At 46.6% G+C, this 23,353-nt stretch overlaps 1 protein-coding gene across 1 annotated transcript; it reads right to left on the reverse strand.

The window, feature by feature from the left end:
• Positions 1-7,658: 7,658 nt before the first annotated feature.
• On the reverse strand, positions 7,659-21,071 carry PTGES3 (prostaglandin E synthase 3). Its single transcript, XM_044995564.1, has 8 exons — positions 20,812-21,071; positions 12,302-12,415; positions 12,065-12,134; positions 11,226-11,324; positions 10,807-10,896; positions 9,859-9,921; positions 9,344-9,368; positions 7,659-8,746 (listed from the first exon to the last, which is right to left on the reverse strand). Exons 1-8 carry the CDS (start codon positions 21,054-21,056, stop codon positions 8,727-8,729), a joined length of 726 nt encoding a protein of 241 aa, XP_044851499.1. The 5' UTR covers positions 21,057-21,071; the 3' UTR covers positions 7,659-8,726.
• Between the last annotated feature and the right edge of the window lie 2,282 nt (positions 21,072-23,353).

Genomic DNA, 23,353 nt, shown 5'->3' on the forward strand with positions numbered 1-23,353 from the left:
CCGCCGCCCGCCCGCCCAAGACCTGCGCCGCGGGGGCGGGGCCGCCGGGCCGCACGTGACCCCGGCCAGCGCGCTCTGTTGGGCGGCGGGCCTGCCAGTCCTGCGCCCCCGCGCGCTCATTGGGCAAGGCTCCTGCCCATCGCTCCGGCCCCGCCACTTCCATTGGGCGGGAGCTGTGCCACTCAGATGACGATGCCCCTTCCAGTTGGCCCGCGCAGGGGAGGAAACCCGCCTCGGAGCTTGAAGGGGATTGGCCGATGGGGCTGGAAAAGGCGGGCTCACTACTTAAGGGCGCAGGACCCAGGAAGGCGTGACCACGTGTCCTGCCTTGTCCTTGCTCTAGGGCTGGGCCGGGGGGGGGGAGTTTTTGCCTGACTCCTGCCCCCACAGGCCTTTCTCAGCCCCTGGAGCCGGCGTGGCCGCCGGGAGCGTCTACACTGAGCCGGGCCCCTGGCCTGGTTTTAAGCCTGACAGTCCATTTTCCCATGGGTTTGACCCCTGGCCAGTACTGAGACAAAAACCACATGTGGGTTGGTCTGGGCTCACTTTGAAGAGTGCGAAGCTCCCTCCTCCCCACGGCGTGTAGGGTGACCAGGCAGCAAGTGTGAAAAATCTGGAGGGGGGGATAATAGGAGCCTATATAAGAGAAAGGCCCAAAAATCGGGACTGTCCCTATAAAATCGGGACATCTGAACCTTGCCCCAGACACTCCTGGGACGGAGCCGGGGTGGGGGGTGTCACCCGATCCACCCTGCCTTGTAAACCCAGCCCTGCGGGAGCCAGGCTGGTTGAGTCCACACTGCGTTGTAAACCTGGCCTCACAACTGCTGGGATTTGAGCTGCATCTGCACTGCAAAATGACAGGGCTTGGACCAAAATTACAGGGGGACCCGAGCTCTGACCCATCCCCCAGCAGGGCCCTAGGATTCAGGTCGTGAATGCTTGTTGACCTGAGGCTGATTTGTGGGTTGATGGAAAGGGAATCTGAGCCAGCACAGAGATTTGTCCCAGGTCACACAATGAGGCAGTAGCACTGTTAGAAACAGAACCCGGGAGAACTGAATGTCAGCTCACCCAACACAGAGCTGGGAAGACAACCCAGGAGTCCTGGCTCCCATTTTCCCTCCACTAAGCGCCTCATTCTCTGCCAAATCAACATCAGTGACGCATTAGTGCTCCGTTCCCACAGTCAGGTGGCCCATCTTATGCCACCATTTTAAGTCTGATTTAAAAAAAAAAAAAGGAATCTTTCTGTAACCAAGAAGCTTGAATAGAAACCACAGTTATTTGATCACTGTAGCAGTGACATGCATGGCTCAGAACACGGTGCTCTCCCCCTTCCAGTCTGTACTGACCTCACTGATCCAGTGCAGGGTTACGAGATGCCTACTTCAGTGCCAGTGCCCAAAGCTAGGGGGCTGCCGTGCCCTCCCCTCGCTCGGTGGCTAGTCCAAGCATCCTGGCTAGAATCTCACCGGGGTAGTGATCCTCAACCCCTTCCCACCCATGACTCAGTACCCCTTCTCCCATCTAGCCATTAAGAAGGGTGGTTGCTTGCAACCCCCAGGATAACCCCTTCACTACGGTAATTACATTGTCTCCAGTTTCATTTGGACACATTGTTCTCCAGCAATTCCTCTCCTAAACTAATGTGCACTGTTATAAACAGCTGCTGTGATCCACTCAGAGGTGACTGCATTTCAGAGCATAAGGGAGGAGTGAAGGTATCCCTGTGATCCGTTCTCCCATTGGTTTCTAAAACATTTTGGCTCCCCTTCCCTTGTGATGAAAATTGCTATATATATATATATATATATAAAATCTGGAGATGCTAATAATCAGACATCCAAAATTTTCAGTAAGGAAGGTCTTAACCAGGATGGTCAGCAAAACATAGGTATCTCTTAGATTCTGTAATCCCAGAGCTGTCATACACAGGAATCTACCACTACCACATCAGCAAGACCCACAGGTGAGTTATCTACACCTAGCTAAAGAGACTCCAAAAATGGGAAAGGATACACAGCCTTGACACGTTCAGTTTAGGCACAAAAAGTTTTCCAAAACCTTTGAACACCACTGATGAATCACATCATTGAATAAGGCAGGTGGTGGATGTTTCTGAAGTCAGTAATTAGTATCCACATGCTATAGTGACAAGATCACTTCTTGCTTTCAATGTGAGACCTTTTGATCAAGATAAACCTGAAATAGCTGCACACCAATTAGGGTGACCAGACAGCAAGTGTGAAAAATTGGGACAGGAGGGGGGCAATAGGGGAGGGATAGCTCAGTGGTTTGAGCATTAGCCTGCTAAACCCAGGGTTGTGAGTTCAGTCCTTGAGGGGATCTGGGGCAAAATCAGTACTTGGTCCTGCTAGTGAAGGCAGGGGCTGGACTCAATGACCTTTCAGGGTCCCTTCCAGCTTTATGAGATGGGTTAATAGGAGTCTATATAAGAAAAAGACTCCAAAATCAGGACATCTGGTCACCTTAACACCAATGCACTAATATGATAGGAAGGCTAGCTAAAATAACCTCCCCTTTCAGCCCTTAGAAGTGCTTCTTTCACATCCCCAGCAAGGAGGTAGTTTATAATTCCCCATTTTACAGCTGGGGCAACTGATGTGCTGAGAGGCACTTTGCTAAGTGGCAGAGTACATCAATTTCAGTAGAAAGCAGGTGTCCCCACTCCTGTCTTAACTCTGAGATGCTCCCACAAGAAGCTCATTACTAAACTGAGGACCATCATTCTTACCAGCACTAACCCACAATTTTAAACTGGGTGTGCAGAATTTCATATTAATATAATTTCAAGACATTTAAGCATTTTGTTATTTTTAATTTTGACAGTAGTGCAAAATTATGGATTTTAAACTTTAATTGATTCTAAATTTAATGATAGTAGATGGTGAGAATCAAAAAGTTCAATCTTTATAATTATTAAAACATATATTGTCAACATCACACATCAAAATGTACAAAACTGGTCTCCTTACATCAAAAGCTAAAGTTCTCAAGCAGCATTTTCCTTACATTGCCTTTCTGTATATTTCAACGATCAATGGAAATATTTCTTTTGCTGCTTTGTTGGCATGCAGCGAAACCAACATTTACCAATAAAAATCCAATTCTTCCAAGCCTAATTTTAGATAAACATCAAGGGCTTTACAGTAAACAGAACATTCATGAGATCCTTAACGCTGACCCCCTGTGCATGAAATAAAGACACTAGAGCAGCGCTGGAAAAACAATCTACTTGCCTGAGATGATTATTCTGGAGGGATGAGCAGAATATTAGTTTTTTCATTATCCTTCATTGTGGTAAGGTAGAACAAAGATCTTGTGCCCAGACTGGTAATTTTCATGGGAGTTTTACAAGGTTGATAATTAAAAGATTTTTTTATTTATTAAACTCCTCTGGCTACAGATTGATTCTCTTTGCTTGTCTATTGTTTAGCCTGCCCTGAAATGGGAAATGCAGCCACTTTGATAAACGGACTGAAAGGTAACTCTGCTGGCACGGGAGCTTGTGCATTGTGTCTCTTTGTCCTCCGTTGACGTGTTATTTTGTAACTCGGTCAATCCTTACGCCTCCTCTAACAGTCCATTAAGCGAACTTTCTTCTGAGCGAGGCTGGCGTAGCTATCAATAGATCCTGCTAAAGTGCAGACCTAAAATTAGCACTGCCGGCCAGCATTTCGAGCCGCCCTGCATTTCTGAAACAGGGATGCCTGTTCCCCCCCTTCGGCCCAGGTACACTCACTCCACCACCGCACACTTCGAGCAGAGCTCAACAAGGACAAGCACACACTGGAGAGTGCTGACCACTGGCTGGAAGGCGAACTGGCTTGTTATCGGAGAGAAGCACAACGCACGAAGGGCCGGAGTTGGAGCACACTGAACTCAATGGAACAAATCCCCATCAAGGCCATGAGCCCCCTCTAGCAATTGACAGTTTAAACGAGTCAGATTAGCACGAGTAACAGCCCCTCAACTTGTTAAAAGTTATTCGGCCCTTTTTAGTCTCATTCTAGACTCGTGACTCAGCCTTGGCAGCGTGGTGGTTTATGTATCCCTAGGTAAACAAACTGCTGTACACAAACTGGGGACAATAGAAGGGATTTATAAAAGGACTTTGCATATGCCTGGAGCCTGACCACCACTGGTTTATATTTACCACCTCACAGAAAGAATCGCAGCGAGCACACTCCTGTGGACTCTCACTCAAGCTGCTATGGACTGAAAAGAGCAGTTAGTAGAATCTAAAATGAGCCCTGTTACCATTAAATAGGTTATACCTCTCCTGGCATCCCCCCCTCCCCCGTCTATAGCCTCTACCTACCTGTCATCCCCTCTACCGGCCACAATCAGTGGCTCACATCGCTTCAAGTTTAACTGGCCCAAGAGGAAGCAGTCCCTTTGGAGGACTTTTGGGATACCCTTTTGGAAAGTAGAAAAAATCATCTCTGCCTGTTGTCACTTTGGTGCTTTCGTTCCCTCCCTCAACTGTAAGTTCCTCAGAGTATAGACCAACACCACTCTGCTTGGTTTGCTTTGCACTCGCTTCTAGGAACGGCGCAGCCCAGTATTTGCAAACCACAAAACAGACACGAGCATTATTCAGTGTAGCAACAGCTTGACCCGCTAGGACTCCCAGTAAACCAAGGCAAACCAATGCTAAAAGCCGTACAGAGAGAGTTGAGTTCATCGGGGCAGTCAGACTCCACAAAAGCCTTTCTACTGTAATCCAGGTTCCAACTGTTAGAGGCAGTTCAAAACATACCCTCTCACCCCAGCATGCAGCTGCCTCAGTCTCCTGGATCACGTGGCAGCACCTACTGATGTAGGTTGGCACGACTAGCTTCAGTGTCTACCCCAAAGTGTCACCATTTGGACAGAGTGGTTCGAATGCCAGTGTTCGTTCTGTTGTCTCTGGATCGGTGGATGGATCCTCTCCAGGTCTGCCTGGGGGGTCCCCTTTGTTTCCTCACAGGGTTGGGGAGATCATATGGGGTCCCTGCAGGCCGAGGGTCTCCGGTTGTCTTAAGGCTCATATAAATATCAGGGAGTTAAGAGCAGTATATTTAGCCTGCTCAGCCTTCCTCCTCCACATCGTAGGAAAGAATTTATTAATTCGAACAGACAACTCTGCTGCTGCCTTTTACATAACCACGAGCACAATTGATCCAACTTTGCCTGGAGACAATAAACAACTCGATTCATCTGAGTGGCTTTTCCCATGACATGACTCAAATGGAGCTTCCATAAGCAGCACTTGAGCCTCACCATTGCTCTCCTGTGAGCAGGGCTTGAATCCTTAACAAATGTGGCATTTGTCACGAATGTGGGATTCTCCCACACAACTAGGGTGGCAGCGGGCTGCTGGCAGGGCTTAAATCCCAGCATGAGGCATCGTTCCAGTACCGAGAGAAAAATTGGTCAAAAGTCCTAAAATGAAAACCTAGCACTAAGAACTACGTAAGGCCAACTACAACGAATTAACTAGCTTCTAACAGGGTATATACACAGAGTGACAAGCGCTTCCCTCACAAGTCTGGAATCACTGACAACCATCACTGGCAGTAAGAAGGAACTGAATGGGGTGTGTGTGTGTGTGGGGTGCACAATCCTCTTACATCAGCACACATGGCAACAGAGGGCGCTCGGATCACCCCGATGGGTACCACTGCAGGAAAAAAATCTCCGGCAACTGTGCATAAGGCAGGCACACCTCTACAGTAGAACAGATGTGTGCTAGCACCCAAGGACCATTCACCTTCTCTGCATCTGTTACCTTTCTCTAGACAGCCCAGCTCTTTTCCACGCATTTTTATTTAATGCAGGGGTTTAGGCAATTGCCCTCAACTGGCAGTGACTCTATTGAAGCAGGTAATCTGGTGCCTAAGTTAGATATAGGAGCTGGACAACAGCCAGCTATTACTAACAATATTTAGGACCCCTTGAAAAGGGAAGTTGCTTAAGTAGACATCCCTGATGAGCAGGGGGACACACTGCTCGGGACTACAGCAGCATATAGGGACAGTAACAGAACTATGACAAAAACTGAACAAGCAGGGTCATGTCTTAGTATTAGTTGCATGAAGCCCAATTTATGGTGTGCCAGGAATAAGCCAGAGGGCTCCTGTTCTGCAGAAGGTACCAGGTGAAGCCATAAGTGTCGAGCAATGTTCTTTGCTGTACCTATTGTCAGGTAGCAGCGGCTGTCATCAGTCCTACATCCACAGTTCTATTAATGGTCTCTTGTACCCAGCACAATCTTATTAACAAAGCAGAGGAGACTAGAATGATGCACACAGGGCTGTTCCAGCTTACATCTGACAGGCACAAGTGACTCCTTTAGAAAGGCTTACCGGCCCAGGAAATCTCCTTTCCTCTAAGGGGGAGCCTGGCCCACTTCTCTTCAGTGTCTTTTGGCAACTCACTGCTCCTCTCTCTTCAGATAGTGGCAAGGCGAAGGCCAGCACCAAGAGGGGTTAAATGAAGATCAAAAGGCAACAGAGGTGATCAATTTGTATCCATCTTCTCCCTTCTATGGCCTTCACTCTGCTAAAGGCATAGAGATTTGCAGAGTCACAAGAGCAGTTATAAATTGTAACCCCCCCAAGATTCAAATGGTGCAGCCCTGCACAGTTTGAGGCAGGTGAGCAGCATACACACCTGCGCTGACTGAAGTTGCTGGGCTTCTGCACCTTTAGCTCTGAATTGTTAGGCCATGCCTGCATTATGCACTTACATGGGTATAACTGTCGTGCAGGGCTGTGAAAAATCCACACCTGGTGAGTGATGCGATTAGACTGACCTAACTCTGCTGTAGACAGCCCTATGTCAACGGAGGTGGATTAACCATGCGGATGGGAGACGCTGTCCCGACAATGTAGTAGCGTCTTCACTGAAGCACTAAAACTGCAGCGGCCCAGCTAGAGTGTAGACCGACCCATAATAATGATCCCGCTGGAAGGAGTCTTGTTTTGAGGAAAAGTACAAAGCAGGAGCCTCCTGCTGGGGAAAGGAGAAACTGCTCAGAAGACAAACGTGGTTTTTTGATTCTAACTAAAAGACTTGTAGATTTAGCAATACCAGATTTTTCCCTAATTCCCATAGCTGGAGCTTGAGAAAGGCTAAATGTTTGCAGGCTTCAATCTCTGCATGCAGGGACCAACTCATGGCAAGACTGTTCGGCAGAAGGAGCAATCTTCATGGAGACCCAACCCATGTCAGGTGAGTTAATTGACAACTGTTCATAAATACACCAGAGACATATTGAAAGACCACCAAGCTAGAGTTATGGAACACACATGAGCATGGCAACAAGGCTAGGGCAGGTACTACAGCCTGCACTAAAATACTGAAATACTACTTCAGAGCCTCTTTGCATCAGTAGCAGCACACTTCAGCTGTAACTGTGCAGAGCTTTCCAATTGGGAGTCCAGAGGCAGAACATAATGAAATCATGAACAAATACACCCAGCAGTCTGACAAAGCCCAAGAGCCAGTTAAGGGAACTAAAAAGCTCAAAGACTTAGGAGGAGGACAAAACATTGTTTTATTTTAGTCAAATCACAACACTTTTCTTTTTTAAACTGTTGTCAAAGTGTACCTACAATTTTCAATTACAGATCCACTTTTTTTTTTTGTTTGAAGGTTTGCTGGGAACATTACAACTTGCCTCCTTCGAACAGCTGAAATAACCCCCCACTAGTATTCCAACTAAAAAAAATCCATTCCAGCAAATAGTAAGAATACATGAAGTTACAGTCAACCAGACAGTTAAAAGGACAGCCATGGAGTCTTCAACAGTTTATTAGAAAGAATGTAGACATTTAAAAAAAAATCCCCTCTGCTCTTAACACAGATTGAGGTTTTTCAGTCTTGTAATAAGCTGGTCAAAATAAATGAAACAAAAACCCAATAGTGTATTAACGTTTTGTCACTTGTTTCCATACCAACAGTGCAAATACAATTTGGTCTAAATGTACAGATTGACAAGCAACAATGTACAGCCAGCCACTTTCACCCCTCTGTACTAAGAGATGTAAAAGCTTGAGGGTCAAACAATACCAAATGTACAGGCTTCACCCATTTAAGTTAGGGGTTCACTAGTTTTAGCTAGGATACATCTGGAACACTAACTAGTGATTAAATACAACAAAGTGAAGCAATTTTTTTTCCTTTTTATTAAAACATTAGTGGAATTACACCTGAAGACACCGCAGAGGTATAGCATGTTACCAGTTTAATTTTGTAAGCCAATTAAAACATTGTTTCAGTCAGTTGAGTTCCAGGTATAAAAATCTGAAATTTTAAATGATCTGCAGTCCACACTGTGAGGGGAAAAATGCTAATTTACCATTTCCTGTAAATTGAGAATTTTCCCATTGCAATTATGTCTTATGAGGAGGCAAGGAGGCTCTAAGCCCTTTTTATTGCAACTTGTTTTGTAGCGATTGCTTACACCTCAATTGTTTTTTGGAAGTCTGGAAAAAAAACAAAAACAACTTTCCTGCATAACATTATTGCCTCATGTGGCTTAAGACTGCCCTGAACAATGGTACACACCAACCATCAGTGAAACCATTTAAAACAGATTGAACATGGGTTAAAGGATGCAGTATCTGCCTTTAGCGCGATCAACTCAGGAATTCTTCGGTTATGAAATGTTGTGATGAAGTTCTTTCCCCAAACCCTGAAGACGACAGTTCTCCTTACTCCAGATCTGGCATTTCTGAGGATAGAGTTAGTGCGTTAGTGTTTGGGTTTTGTTTTGAACACAGATCACCTAGAACCCGTTGCACTAGGGGCTGTACAGACACGATCCCTGCACCAGTCTAAGGCGCATGCAGTGCAATTTTCTAAGAATGCTTTTGCTAGTTTGTCCACTGGTGCAAAGACAAGTTAGGTTCTCAAATATGTGCAGAACTTGAGAACGAGTCCTGGTAACCGCTGCATGAAAATACAAGACTTCAGTCAATTAGTATGTACATAGCACTATGTATGAAATGCAAAATTAGTCTCTAGCCTCAACAATTGTTGTTGGGACTGCAGCAATCTGCAAAGTTCAAAAGTGACACTTGCAGCTCTTCGGAAAGTTTATGACTCTGCACTGGACAGTCCATTAGACCACACTGCCTTGACGACAGAAGTAAGAGTTAGACCTGCACTGAGTACACACTGCAGGCTAACTAGAACACAGTGACTTGTGGCGACAAGCAGCACAACACTTAGTGCTGACAAGCTCTCCCAAGACTGTCCTGCTTTGGGTGAAACAAAGCTTATGCAAGACTAGTGCTCAGAAACAAATCTGCATGCTAAAATAACTTACTTTCATCATCACTGTCCGGTGAATCCTGGAGAAAGAAGAAAAAAGTTGGAAAATAAGTCAGGTAGGTCCTGAAGCTGCTCCTTCTGCCCTGAAACTAACCCAGTAAACACCACCACTAAACTTCATAGTGAGGATGTTTAAGACACCCTTTTGATCAGATTTACTGTGACGTCCTTCAGGAAGAACTCTATACCTATAGTGAACCTTACATGCTTCAAGACAGAATTACCAAGAACCACAGCTGAAGGTTTGGCAAGGTTGGCTCAAGCACAACAGCGGCAGTGGTAAAGCCACTACCATTGAGTTCACTGCAGAGGACACAAAAGTAGGTTTTTCCAAATCTGATGTACTGTTCATGCACAAAGGAAATGAAGAGCAGGAGTCCAGATATAGCCCCTGCTTCCAGTTAGTGAAGCTTCTAAGAATTCTGAAGTGGGGATACAAGTTGACCTGAGCAAACCTTCACATATCTGCTGAAAACTTAACCCTTTAAGAAATCCCCATAAACTACTTACATCATCTGCTCCATCTACTTCTGGCAAATCTACATCTTCATCTCCGCCCATGTTGTTCATCATCTGTTATAAAGGGAACTAGTGTTAAATTAGAGACTTTGCCTCAATCTCTCTATAAAACCCAAGGAATACTGCATTCCAAGTCTCAAGACAGTCCCAATTATCAGAGCCCTGTTCCACTTGATCATTCTCCATTGTGCTTTCTGTAAGCCCTTATACACACACATGCAGTAGTTACTGCATCTTCATTAAGAATATTTTGTGGGAAGAGCCCAAGGAAGAATGCAGGGTAGCTAGATTAGTATAATCTCAACACGCAAAATATTGTTTTTAAATTAACTGCATCTCAATCTGATGGAAAGTCAAATTAATGCATTAGCTGCCCTCTACCTCTGGAGAGCCACGTTAAGAATAGGTTTGGTCACAAGCACAAATAAAGCTGGTAATCTCAGAGTCCACAGCACCCCCCACCCCTATTGCACAGCTCAGAACTGGCAGTCTCTGCTCTGGAGAAGACATGCCTTCTAGCACAACCTATGTGCACTTTCTCTACTGCTTCGGAGTGCTGTGCAGGCCTCCCTTTGCACTAAGCCCAGTTCTTCAAAGTGCAATTAGAGATAATCATAAGGACAGATTCAACATACAGAAGCAGCAACCAATGAAGTGGTTTTTTTTTATATATAGACTATGATTAACTATATATATTATGTATGAAGTTGCTACAATTCTAAAATTGTTTTGCTCTAGTTGGAACCTGCCAAGTTACCCATTTGGTGCTGGCAACAGCTGGAGTTGAATGTGTATTGAGTTCCCATTGGTACTGATGGCCAAGGAGCCACTTGGTCTGTTAAGACAACTGAAGAGGTCTGATTGCCTAGCTACCAGCTATTGCTTGCAAACAAAACCCCAAAATGGAACCCAGGCTTCTAGGTTCTCCTCTTCCCTCACCTCAGAGAAGCGATCAAAATTGGACAGGTCTTCATCTGAATCATCTTCCCAGTCTTTCCAGTTGTTGAAATCCACACTGAGCCAGTTGAGCTACACAGCAATACAAAGAGTTATCTCCTTGAGGGACGAATATTTGTTCTAGGGTTGTGTTGGGGGGTAGAGGAAATAAACAGGAAAAGTTTTCCCTCATATTAGGAAAATGTAGGCAGGTTCTGCGAGAGCTGCCATTTTGTTTGGAGAGGGGCTGAATGACCTGGTAGGTACTACAAAGCACACAGTAAATGCTCGACCTGTTCATCATCTGGCATGACATATGGATGTTCCATAATTTGAATGGAGCGACCACTGCTTCCATGAGTATGACGGGGGGGAAAAAACCAAACAGCACCCCCCACACACCCCACAGAATGGAAGTGTACCTTTGCCTTCTCTTTTGTTAACCTTGGCCATGACTGGCCAGATTCTCCTTTTCTTAAACAACACAAGATAGATCTGTCTGTTCTTTTATGCTTGGATTCCTGGAATGAAAGAATTGTCCTATTAACATGGTAGTGTCAGAAGATAGGAGCAACTTCAGTAAAATTTATACACCTGCATTCACCCACCCATCTGAGAGGTCATCACTCAGTTATGCTTGAGAGGATGAATAAAGTATATACAGTAGCTGCCTCCTGTCATGTGGCATAAATACTCTTTACAATGAATACTTGAATAGATCACCAATGTCTACAGAAGTGTCTATGGAACGTTGCACTGTGATCTAGTATGTACCAAAATAATCCCCCCCAAATTTTGGACTAGCCACAGCATTCAAACTGGGGAAGCGACTGCAAAAAGTCATTATCCATCCAAGACTGAAACCCCACACTCCTGCACAGCAACATTTTACAAGCTAGTAAAAATACCTGCTCTAACAGGCGCAATGATGCTGATTTTGTGTGTGTGTTTGTTTTTGGTCCATTGAGAAAGATGGACATGGATAAAGCGAGGAGTGCTAAAAATAGGGCGTGCAAGAACAGTGGTGAGAAGCACACAGAAGTGCAATGAGTAAGTACTCAGGAGCGGACTTTGACATGCCACTCTTCAAGTAGCAAAGAGGAAGGACCAGAGATCCCTTTCTCAGACAAATTTCTTTAAGTACATTAAGTTACTAACGGGGCTCATTACCCATAGTATCCAAGTACCTCACATGTTTAGAGTCCCTTTTTCTTGTATAATTATTAAAGGTAGAGAGGATAAAAGTTGAGAAAATACTTACATTTGGATCAATATAATTAAAAAGATCGATTTCATTTAAATGTTTAAAGTTATCACTTCCACCAAGACAACTGTAAGAGAAAAGAATTAAGCTAGTTATGTAGCTGGACTGAAAAGTCTCAAAGCAAAGATAGTTGCAATAAAATAAAGGTACATGCTATTTAGTTAGAAAAAGGGTCAGGTCAGCATTTAGATACTGAAATTTCTCTTCCACTTGACAATGGTCTTAGTTATTTACCTGAATGTAAGTTTGAATTTTTCAAAATTTACATTAACATCTTTACTATCTTCAACGCAAAATTCAATAAAGACGTAGTCCCTTCGATCATACCACTTTGCAGAAGCAGGCTGCCTAGAAACAGACCATTTAAGAGAATTAGATCAAAACTGAAAACTTGTGCCATTTAATTAAGTCTCAATGTTAAAAATAAATTATTTCTTAATTTTAAGATAGAGAGTACCAAAGCTCAGCTGTCCTAGTCTGCTAGTAGATTCAAGGGTGGACATTGCCACTGTATGCATACTTCCCCCTTCCAAACAGCTTTAATAGTATCTGTCTAGTTTTCACTGCAATAAAGGCAACTTTCATCAGCAAGGGAAAGTCGTCTTTGCAGTTATGAGATGAACTGCAATAAGAAGCTTAGTACAATACAAGTAGCAGCCCAAATGGGGCTTAGGTTGAAGAGTAGATAGAGGCTGAAGAGAGAATAGAAAATTACTCAGTGTATAATCCCCAAAAGTATTGCAAAGTGGTAACACTCCTTGAATGCTTAAAGGTTATCACAGATAATGAAATGGAATGGAGAGATCATACACTTAAGGCAATCAGAGCCCTCTTGGCTGATATGCTACTCCAGTACCTTTGAGTTCTTGTTAATGCCAGTGGTTCCTATTTAGCCAGACTGAATATATACCAGTTTTGAAGCAAGTTCTCTAGTTAAAAACTGTATAAAATAGAACAGTAATCAGAAAACTCAAGTTCATGAAGATGAACAGGTAAGAAAGAGTAAGCCCAGTTAAATTTGCATGTGAATGCCATTAGAAATTGCCAGCAAGTGAACAGGTTCATAAACAGGATCTAGACAGACAGTTTAAAGGAGAGTCGTCTTTCAGACTTAGCAATGAGGAAACAGAAAAAAATCTCATTGCTATTTAAAGGTGCTGAGATTTATTAGGAGTTAGACATACACTTCACTTTATTTATAAAACCGCTCCTATAAAAGCTGCTATCTCTCAGCTCCAAACTACCGTATTCTAAAAGTCGAGAGTGGGCAAGAGCCATGTAATTACCAAAAGTTAAACTAAGTAAAATACAATGGGGGCATCCATGACAAGTCTCTAGGAATTGTATCATTTTGAGCTGACCATGTCAGATCTCAGCCTAAGTAGGATACAGATTTGCTCAGTTCTCTATGGAGGCTCCGTAGAACATAGGTGCAACAGGATATGCGCTTGACAATTCAGTAGGTGGAAAACCAATGCCTCAGGACAGTACAAAACAGATCTACTGCTTTTTGTAAAGCTGAAGCCCTGACCACATAAAGGTCCATCAAGATCTTGTATCACTAGTGGTACAAACAGCAGTATCAGTGTCCTGGACAAATTCTGACCTGGGTAATTAGATTCTCTCTCCTTATTTCTCTCAGTAGCTTCATTTCCCCTGCTCTAGAGTAATCAATGCTTTTGGTGCAGAATGGAAACCCCACCGCATCCCATAGGTGGCTGTATTCAGGTGCCCAGGAAGCGAAGCTTGTAAAACACAGCATTCTTTCAGGGTGACAGACTTTATACAAATCAATTTATTAGATTTGCTGACAAGGTTTTAAAGTCCCTAAAAGTTCAGTTGCCTATCCTATAGATTTGTAACATCAGCTCCAAACTGATTCCTTGTATGTGTCTAGTGTTGGGGGAACAAACAAGACTTGAAAATTGCCTGATACTGAATTTATTGCTAGTTGGTTTTATATTAAGCAGGAAGTGGGTAGATTTGATCTCAGTACCTTTAAAAAAATTGAGTGAGTATGATTTAATGGCACTTGTTGGTCCCACCCGCACTGCAAGTTCAATGATGTTACAAGAGAGACAGGTTGTTTTGCAGCATGATGTGGTTGTTCCCATCTGAATCCTAGGCCTTAGCCAAGTGTTAGCCATGCCTAAGTCCTGGTTACACTGCCAAATAGAACCACACTAACTGAAGAGGGAGGGGGGGGGGGGAGAATGGGACAGCCAGCCACTTGTGACCTAGTGAGTAACTAAAGATAACTGCACAAGCACGCACCTTCCACATGTGTCAGTATCACAGAACTAGAGTGGAAATCCCTTGTCTTCCCCACAACTTGCTAACACTACAAGCGTGCACAAGTAAAAGTCCCATTTCTACCAGAAGTAGGACAGTGTTAAGTGTCGGCGTACTCATCTGACAGGTACAGCTAACATGGTTCAGTATGCCCAGTTGCATTCTTCCCAGCAAAACTGTTGACAGATCAGTACAGCTGACACGCAAGCCAGGCTGGATAACTGAATTTCTGCATTCTGGAGGAAAGACTAGTCACCCCACTTTGCATAAGCTGCTGTTGCCACAAACACAAGGTGCAATGGATTTTGGGATACCTTCCTCCAGAGACCTGGGAGGTAGGACAGTAGTAACCCATTTATAATGTTAAGGGCAGATCTCAGATACAGAGAACCACGACGGAACGCAAATACAGCCCTGCTCATGAGTTCAGTACCTTGTTTCAATGTCAAACATTTAAAGAAGTGGTCTCAAGGTTTTATTCTTTAACAAAATTCTGACTACCTCAATATACTGGCTAAAAATTATTAATACTACACAAGTCTAGAGCATTCAACTGCATCTGAAAGAATGGGTATTTGCACTTTGTATGTACAACACATGTCCCACACATTCATAGCTCTTTACACTAGCTTTTTCCTGCCATTACATGGAGGGATTGATAATAAGATGCTCTGCAGTCCAACTCTCCATGTTAAATCATTGCAATAACCTGCCAAAAAGGGAATCTTAATACAAGGACATGTACTCAGACTATTTCAACAGACCACTGCTACACTTTTGAAAGGTAAAGCTTCTGAGAAATTCTGACTCAAACTCTCAATTGACTGAGTCAAGCATGAAGTATTCTGCAATATTTGACACAAAACCAATAGCCAAGCACATTTACACGCACCATTACACGTTTAGCAAGGGATTTTCTCCATCCATCTTATAATGCAAGGTTCAGTAGGTTCTGTAAGTTTATTTTATGAACAGAATTTTCAGGGTTAGGGTCAGATGGTTTTCCCAGCACACTAAAGGCAGTGTTTCGGTGTTTAATTTCACTCTTGCCAGAAAGAGTAAAGAGCTGTTCTGCACATATAGCTCTGGTATGCTTCTGTCCAGTTACTGCAGTGGACTATTCAAGTGCTACTCTGATTATACTAGAAACCAAGGATAAGAAGCTTGAAGGAAAGAAAAGATGTTTGTAAAAGGGAAACCATTTATTTTATTTTATTTTTGTTGAACTTTTAGCTTGTGATGTCTTCTTCGGAGGTTAAATCTGAAAACACAGTATAAAGTTTCGTTTGAGAGTATTCCAGTAGCACAATGATTTTACGTTGCTAAGTGAGTGGACTTATTTTAGTGGACATGATTTTAATCAAAACCTTTATCATGTGTCTCACTTATTAAAATGCATAAAATCTGATTCATAATCACACTGATTTTAAAGCAATAGGCATATGCTGGTGGTGATGGGGAACTCAATAGGGGAAAACGCGAACTCTGAAATTCTCAGAATACTATCCCAAACGCAGCTTCTAGCCATACACAAATAGTTGCTACCACAGAAGAGACCCACTTTATTGGCAATTCTTGCACCAGCTCTACGAAGACTGATCTGATAGCAAAGGCAACTGGGTTCACAATTATGTTTCCATATGCTCCAAAGGAAAAAAGTGTTTCCATTAAGGTCTAGTTCTATCTTTCTGGGATTGAATATAACCCAATAATGCCCAGGTAGGAATTAAAAGGTTCCCTCAACCACAAACAGTGGTCTTCAAATGTGCAAAAATAATCCATTCCTGGATGGGTTGTTTGAATTCAAGCAAACCACTCCAAGCCATTGGGTGAAAGACTAACTTCCTTCTAGTGACACATTTGAGAAATAGTACGTAAGGCAAGAAGTTTCCTTTCATATTTGCGCGGACCCATGCTGGCTAACTTTAGTAAGAAGAGTGGTTATTCCCCTAGTTCAATATTTTTAATTCCTTATTCGACAAAAGCCTCACTCTGCGAAGACTTAAAGGCATGTAGTGAAAAAAGGACAAGGGTAAGCATGCTCCGCTTTTATTTGCCTAGCCCAGGCATCAGACTTGCTGCCTTGGGATGCTATGTACGCTAGTCATCTCCCATACTGCTGGGTGAGAATATGAAAATCCAACTCCATGGAACTCGAAACATCAGTTATCACCCATTATTGTTACATCATCAAGAGAAGGGACAGTGATCTCTCTTCTAATGCAAGAGTTTTGCTGAACACTATTAACATTTAGCAAGCATTTTCAGTGCCAGCAGCCTCCTAAGAGTTGTATGCATATGTAACAGCTACACATCCAAAAAACATAAGCCATGCCCTCAGCATCTTTGCCAAGATTAACTGGGTCTTACAGGAATAAGGTACTGCACCACTATACAGTATTTCCTAAGAGTCTGTTTAAAAGATTAGCCCTAGAATTAAATGGAGGTTCCCTTCCCAATTATTTAAGCCATGCGAAAAGGAGGTGATAGTAGCAAGAGGAAATATACTAGGTATCTCGTTTTAGATTTACATACTCTCTTCTTCCCCCCAAAAAGGCTTGCTCCAGAGCAGTTTAACCTGATTGCAAGTCTGACCAGCAGATAGCCTAATTTTTGAAAACTTGATCTGGATGGCTAAGTTTAATGGCAACCTTAATTTAGGCCCCCACATGATGTGCCAGGAATCAGAATTTCATAACGCAAACAGTAATGCAAGATGCACCAGCACTACTAGCAGGAATTTCAGATGAGGCAGTACTGTCTCTCTATTTTAAGATTCCTGGAAGAAAAGAGGACCTACAGTGTCGATAAAGTCTGCATGTTGACTAAATTCTTTATGGAGCACTTGTGCAGCAAGATCACTCCACCCCATACAACCATTATGCAGCACTACCATGACACATTGTCTGACTAGTAGTGGAGAAATATGGTCAGGATTTTCCAGAGCACCAGTTGCATGCATTATCATGAAAGCCTACCATTTTCCTCTCTTCCCTCAGTGTAACCAAGTCCATGTCACAAGAACAACCTTTCCATCCATGAGGGCTGAAAAAGTTCATTTAATATTGCTTCTAGTTGGTCAAGAGGTCACTTGACCAACAAGGAATGAGGCAGAGTTCTATCACATCAACTTCTCGTTAAGTCCTAAATGCACAATTAGGTTTGTCCAATATTTTAAACAATTTATACCATGACACACGACTTTCACGTACCCAGAAAGTAAGCAGTATCTTTAGCAGAGTTAAGTGTTCGCTGGCTCCTTACAATAAGCATTCTTCTCCATAGGAGTTATCTGTATTTCACATTCTGGTGCTCTTTGCCACCAGATGAAACACACACAAGGAAACAAGTTTCATTTACTTAAGAATTATGACCATAGTGCATTAGATTAGAGGCAGTCACTTCTGGTTGCTATTGTTCTCAAATAATGAAAGACCACCTCAGCAGTATGGGTAAATTGATGTGTTTAACCTAAGCGACTAGCACATCACACTGTGCTATGTCTCATCTTGCATCTTAATTCCTACTTCAGTGACTTCTTCCCTAGTTTCCATCTGATGGGAATCCTGCCAAGTTAGCCATACTTGTCTGCCACTTCCACATTGCATTAATGCAGTGTGTTCTACATCAGACTACACAGGAAACCACCTGGAAGCTACAGCTGGTGCAGAATACAGTGACTCCTCAGCTTAGCAAAGTTAACTGTATTGACTATATTATATCAATGCTCCAAAGAAGCACTGGTATCCTGCAGCACTTGCAGTTCAAGGGGTTGCTAGTGATTTGGATGTGCTAAAATAAATGGGGGTCCTAGCCACCAAGACACAATCTTTTCCCCATATATCACCACAATTCAAATCAACCCTCAGGCTATCTTGTTCTTTCCCTGGTATTGAATGTCATGGGAGGTCTAGGTTTCAGCGAAGGGATCTCTACCATGTAATTCTCCCCCAACAAGGCCTGAGTTGGTACACTTTATTGACATGCTGAAAAGTTCGTTTGGTGAGCAAAGAATTTACCTGAGGGTCTGATAGTAGCGAAGAGTATTTTGGTCCATTGGTGAGTGTGGGATTTAGTTTTAGGTAATGAAACTAGCTTTTATTACAAGTTATTTTACATGTGTACCCAGAAACAAGGCAATAAGCATATTTAAAATATATTAAAATAGTTATGAGGATGCCTGTATTTGTGTTCTAGAGATTCATCATCTGGTCTGGTACCATGATGTAGACCCGCAAAACTAAGCAATTCTATGCTGCAAGTGCCACAACCAGAAGTCAACTCAGGAAGTTTTTGAGTAACACGGTAGTTGGGAATCTCAGTTATTTTAGGATATGCACACACCTAATATTTTACATTGCTTTGGAATGTAAATGCCTGTACCACTTTACAAATGTTTGGGCTCAACACCCTCTCAAGTCTTCATTTTACAGACAGAAAAAGAAATATGGCCAGATAGGTGAAGTGGCTTGTTCAAGGTCACAAAGCAGGTCAGAAATCAAGCCGCAGAGAATTCAGAGTCCTATCTCCCAATCCCCCATGCCATTACTAGTTCATGGTCTGCAGAGTAAGTTTCTTGTTTCAGTTTCGGTCACATTTTGCTGGTTGAGAAGTGTGGCTTATAAGAAGATTAACACACTAAAGAACTTAAACAGCCAACACCAGTTAATATAGTGGCTTGCGTTTGTTTCTTTTAATCTGTAAGGAAGAGAAAGGAATGAAACTGCTGTCCTGTGTCCCATTTATACGTAGTTTTGGACATTACTGAGGGCTGCTGCTCCAGAAATACAAGGTAAATGGCCAATCCCTCAAACAGGGAAGCTGTTAGATAGCGCAGAGGCTGATCGTTCCCTGAATTCTTAAGGGGAGGGGGGCAGTTACATATTGAGTGACAACCTCAGGTGCTCCTAGGCGAGACAGGAAACCTGGGAACCCTGACAACACCTCACCTTAATAAAAACAAAGGCTGCTAGTTACATCCAGCCCCTCTGGCTCTACTACTCATCCCCTGGGCTGCAGGGACCCAGTGTGCCTGCGTCACTCTCCTCCCACCCACCCCCAATTACCCTCTCCCACCCCCAGACAGGTGACCTCATCTAAGGGCTGAGCTGCTCGGCCCTGCACCCCCACCGACCCCTCCAAAAGCCCTGAGTCGTCCTCCCCCCGACCCACATGCCCCTCCAAAATCCCTGCACCCTCCTCCCCTGAGCCCCCCAAAAGCCCTGTGCCCTCTTCCCCCCGGCCAAACGCCCTCCGCCCCAGCCCACGTGCCCCCCTCCAAAAGCCCTGCGCCCTCCTCCCTCCACGGCCCACGTGCCCCCCCCAAGCCCTGCGCCCTCCTCCCCCCCCGGCCCACGTGCCCCCCCAAAAGCCCTGCGCCCTCCTCCCCCCCCGGCCCACGTGCCCCCCCAAAAGCCCTGCGCCCTCCTCCCCCCCGGCCCACGTGCCCCCCCAAAAGCCCTGCGCCCTCCTCCCCCTCCGGCCCACGTGCCCCCCCAAAAGCCCTGCGCCCTCCTCCCCCTCCGGCCCACGTGCCCCCCTCCAAAAAGCCCTGCGCCCTCCTCCCCCCAGCCCACGTGCCCCCCCCAAAGCCCAGCACCCTCCCACCCGCCCACGTGCCCCCCCCAAGCCCTGCGCCCTCCTCCCCCCCCGGCCCACGTGCCCCCCCCAAGCCCTGCGCCCTCCTCCCCCCCCCGGCCCACGTGCCCCCCCCGAAGCCCTGCGCCCTCCCCCCCCCCGGCCCACGTGCCCCCCCGAAGCCCTGCGCCCTCCTCCCCCCCCCCCAGCCCACGTGCCCCCCCCGAAGCCCTGCGCCCTCCTCCCCCCCCCCCGGCCCACGTGCCCCCCCAAGCCCTGCGCCCTCCTCCCCCCCCCGGCCCACGTGCCCCCCAAGCCCTGCGCCCTCCTCCCCCCCCCGGCCCACGTGCCCCCCCCAAGCCCTGCGCCCCTCCCCCCCCCGGCCCACGTGCCCCCCCCAAGCCCTGCGCCCTCCCCCCCCCGGCCCTCGTGCCCCCCCCCAACCCCTGCGCCCTCCTCCCACCCCCGGCCCACGTGCCCCCCCCAAGCCCTGCGCCCTCCTCCCCCCCCGCCCACGTCAAGCCCTGCGCCCTCCTCCCCCCCCCGGCCCACGTGCCCCCCCCAAGCCCTGCGCCCTCCCCCCCCCCCCCGGCCCACGTGCCCCCCCCAAGCCCTGCGCCCTCCTCCCCCCCCGGCCCACGTGCCCCCCCCCCGAAAACCCTGGGCCCTCATAAAAAATCCCTGCACCCTCCTGCCCCGGCCCACGTGCCCCCCCATCACCTCCCCAAAGCGCCCCCCCAAGTGCCGCGAGACGCCGCCGTCACCAGGGCCGCGGCCTTGCCGGGCCCCTCCCCGCGGCGGGGGGAGGGGGAGTAGCTCCCTCCCCCGGCTCCACAGGCCGCCCCGCCCCGGCCCTCATCCCCGTCCCCCCTCACATGGCGAACGGCGGCAGGGGCGGCTCCGGGTCAGGCGGGTCCCCGGCTCGGGGCTCTCTGGCGCGGGCGGGGAGCGGCGAGAGGGACCGGGTCAGACCAGCGTGAGGCGGCGGCGGCTCCTCCTCAGGGCTCGGCCTAGCACCCACAATGCACCGCGCGCTCGGGCAACGGCGGCTGTTCCAGGCGCTGGTGACGCAGCAAAATACCCCGCGCTCCCGCCTCTCGCCGCACTCCCCGCGGCGCATGCGCGTGCCCGCTCCCTCAGCGCCCAGGTGGGCCCTACCGGACGCAGAGCGCATGCGCCCCCCCAACCGCCTCGCGGCTCTCGGCCTTCCGCGCGCGCGCGCGCGCGCCCAGGGCAGGCTCGTCCGGAATGCGCACGCGCTTCTCCCATCTTCTCAGCGCGCAGGCTCCCGCTCGAGTCTCCTAATTTGCCCCCGTCCCACGCGCGGCGCATGCGCCCATGCCTCCCGCTGTTGCTGCGGGGTGTCGGCCCAGCTCCCCGGCCCAGGGTTGCCATGGAAACGAGAGTGGAGGCTGCTGGGCCATGTAGTTTTCTTGGGCCCTGTCGGTGCCCCGAGGAAGGGGCGTGTCTCTAGCAGGGGGAGGTGGGGCGATTGGGCACTGGGGCCACAGGAGCTGGAACCCCCCCGCCCCCCAGCTGCAGTGCTGCTCTAGGGCCAGGGTGGAGGGCACGCCCCTCTTCCTTTCCAAGTGCTTTGAGATCCCCCGGCCAAGAGCAGGGACCTGCCAACTCCTCGGCTCCCCAGACCTATGCCCAGCCCAGCCCGGCGCCTGTCAGAGGCCACTGGCGCGGGGCAGCCCTGCAAGGCCTTGCCAGCTCTGCAGAGAGCAGGGGTTGTGCTGGATGCCAAAAATAAAGAGAAAGACCCAGTCTTGCCACAGGGCTAGAGAATGATTCATGTTAAAAGCAAAAACCTCATTATAAAGTAAGGAGCAAAGCCCCCGCGCATGAAGGAAACAGCCATGCACCTTTTGCTCCGTATTGACGAGGGCTCCTCCTCCCCAGCCTGGCTTTTTGGAGCATTATAAAATAGGCTCGGAAGGGTTTGAGTTTTATCGGTAAATGTCTGTAAACGTCTATTTCACCAGACACACACATGAAAACCCTATGAGAAAATATCATACTGAACTGAAATGTTAAAAATGCTGCTTGAGAACTTTCATTACTATTATATCCTGCCCGCCACCCGCTATAGATTCCCACAATTGTGAAAATGTAAATAGAGCAAACATTTTAAAATGTTTTTGAAGATGGGTATCCATCAAAATTATGAAAAAAAAATCCACCCTGCCTAATTATAAGCTCACCTGAGTTGCCTGGGAGATAGCAAGCAGGCATCCACATTGCAGCAGGGGGGATTCTTTAGAAAGTCTTAACATCCCCATCGACAACAAAGAGAGACATTCCCTTATTCCAAACCAGTGAGAGATGCTGAGTTCATTAGCCTTTCCATTGGATAAAGCTGCATTTTCAAAACACGGCAACATCCAGGCAGCGAAGCAATTGTCTAGCTAATATGCTGCCATTCTATCAGACAACCAGTCAAATCAATAATTAAGCCCTATCGATGCACCTGCAGGCTCAAAGCAACATCTGGGAGATTAGAATAGCTCATGAAAATCAGCTCTGCCACCCCACACCAAATGCGACTCTGGAAGAGATCCTGTCAGGTTCGACTCCTTCTATTCTCACCTACCAGCCTCTGAATGCAGCCTACTGGAGTCCTAGGCTACTTTCAAATCCTATCACTTCTCTTTGAGCGCTAGTCTTAATTAAATATATGTAGAAATATCTCCGGTCTGTGTGTTCCGTTCTAAGCATCCGAAGAAGTGAGCCGTAGCCCACAAAAGCTTATGCTGAAATAAATGTGTTAGTCTCTAAGATGCCACAAGTACTCCTGTTCTTTTTGTGGATACAAACTAACACGGCTGCTACTCTAAAACCAGTCTTAATTAAAACGATCGAGTCCGGCGCCCTGAACCTCATGCTCCAGCATTTCCCCCAAATTTGGCTACAGCATCCGTCCTCCTCTGCTCCATCTTCCTGCATCCTCCAAAGGTTTCCCATGGGAGATTGAGAACTCTGCCTGCTTGGATTTACACGGACAGACTGTGACTAACAGCAGTATCTATAGCGCTTGTGCACAGCACGAGGGGCTTCCAGCTAGCAGCTCTCCCTGCTGTCATTTGGGGTTCCTTGCTGACTGTATTCTCCGCAGTGTAGCTAATCAGTTCTAATGAGTTGTTCCACGGCCCAGTTTTTATTGCACAGGGAGAAACGCGTTACTAAGCAGTGAAAAGATTCTCATTTCCACCACTCCTGCCTTTTCCTTTCATGACACTTAGGATTTCATTGGGGGTTAGCTCCCTCCCACCGACTGCTGGTCTTTTGAAAACCTCCCTCTGCACCGCACTCAACTTTCTGGACAAGGACAGGTTTATTTGTAGGCTGGGGAACGAGAGAGAAGAGATCAAAGAAATCTCATCACGTGGTAGTACACGACAATGCCATTAAAGT

The sequence above is a fragment of the Mauremys mutica genome, chromosome 20, assembly GCF_020497125.1.
Source record: "Mauremys mutica isolate MM-2020 ecotype Southern chromosome 20, ASM2049712v1, whole genome shotgun sequence".
Taxonomy (NCBI): Eukaryota; Metazoa; Chordata; order Testudines; family Geoemydidae; genus Mauremys; species Mauremys mutica.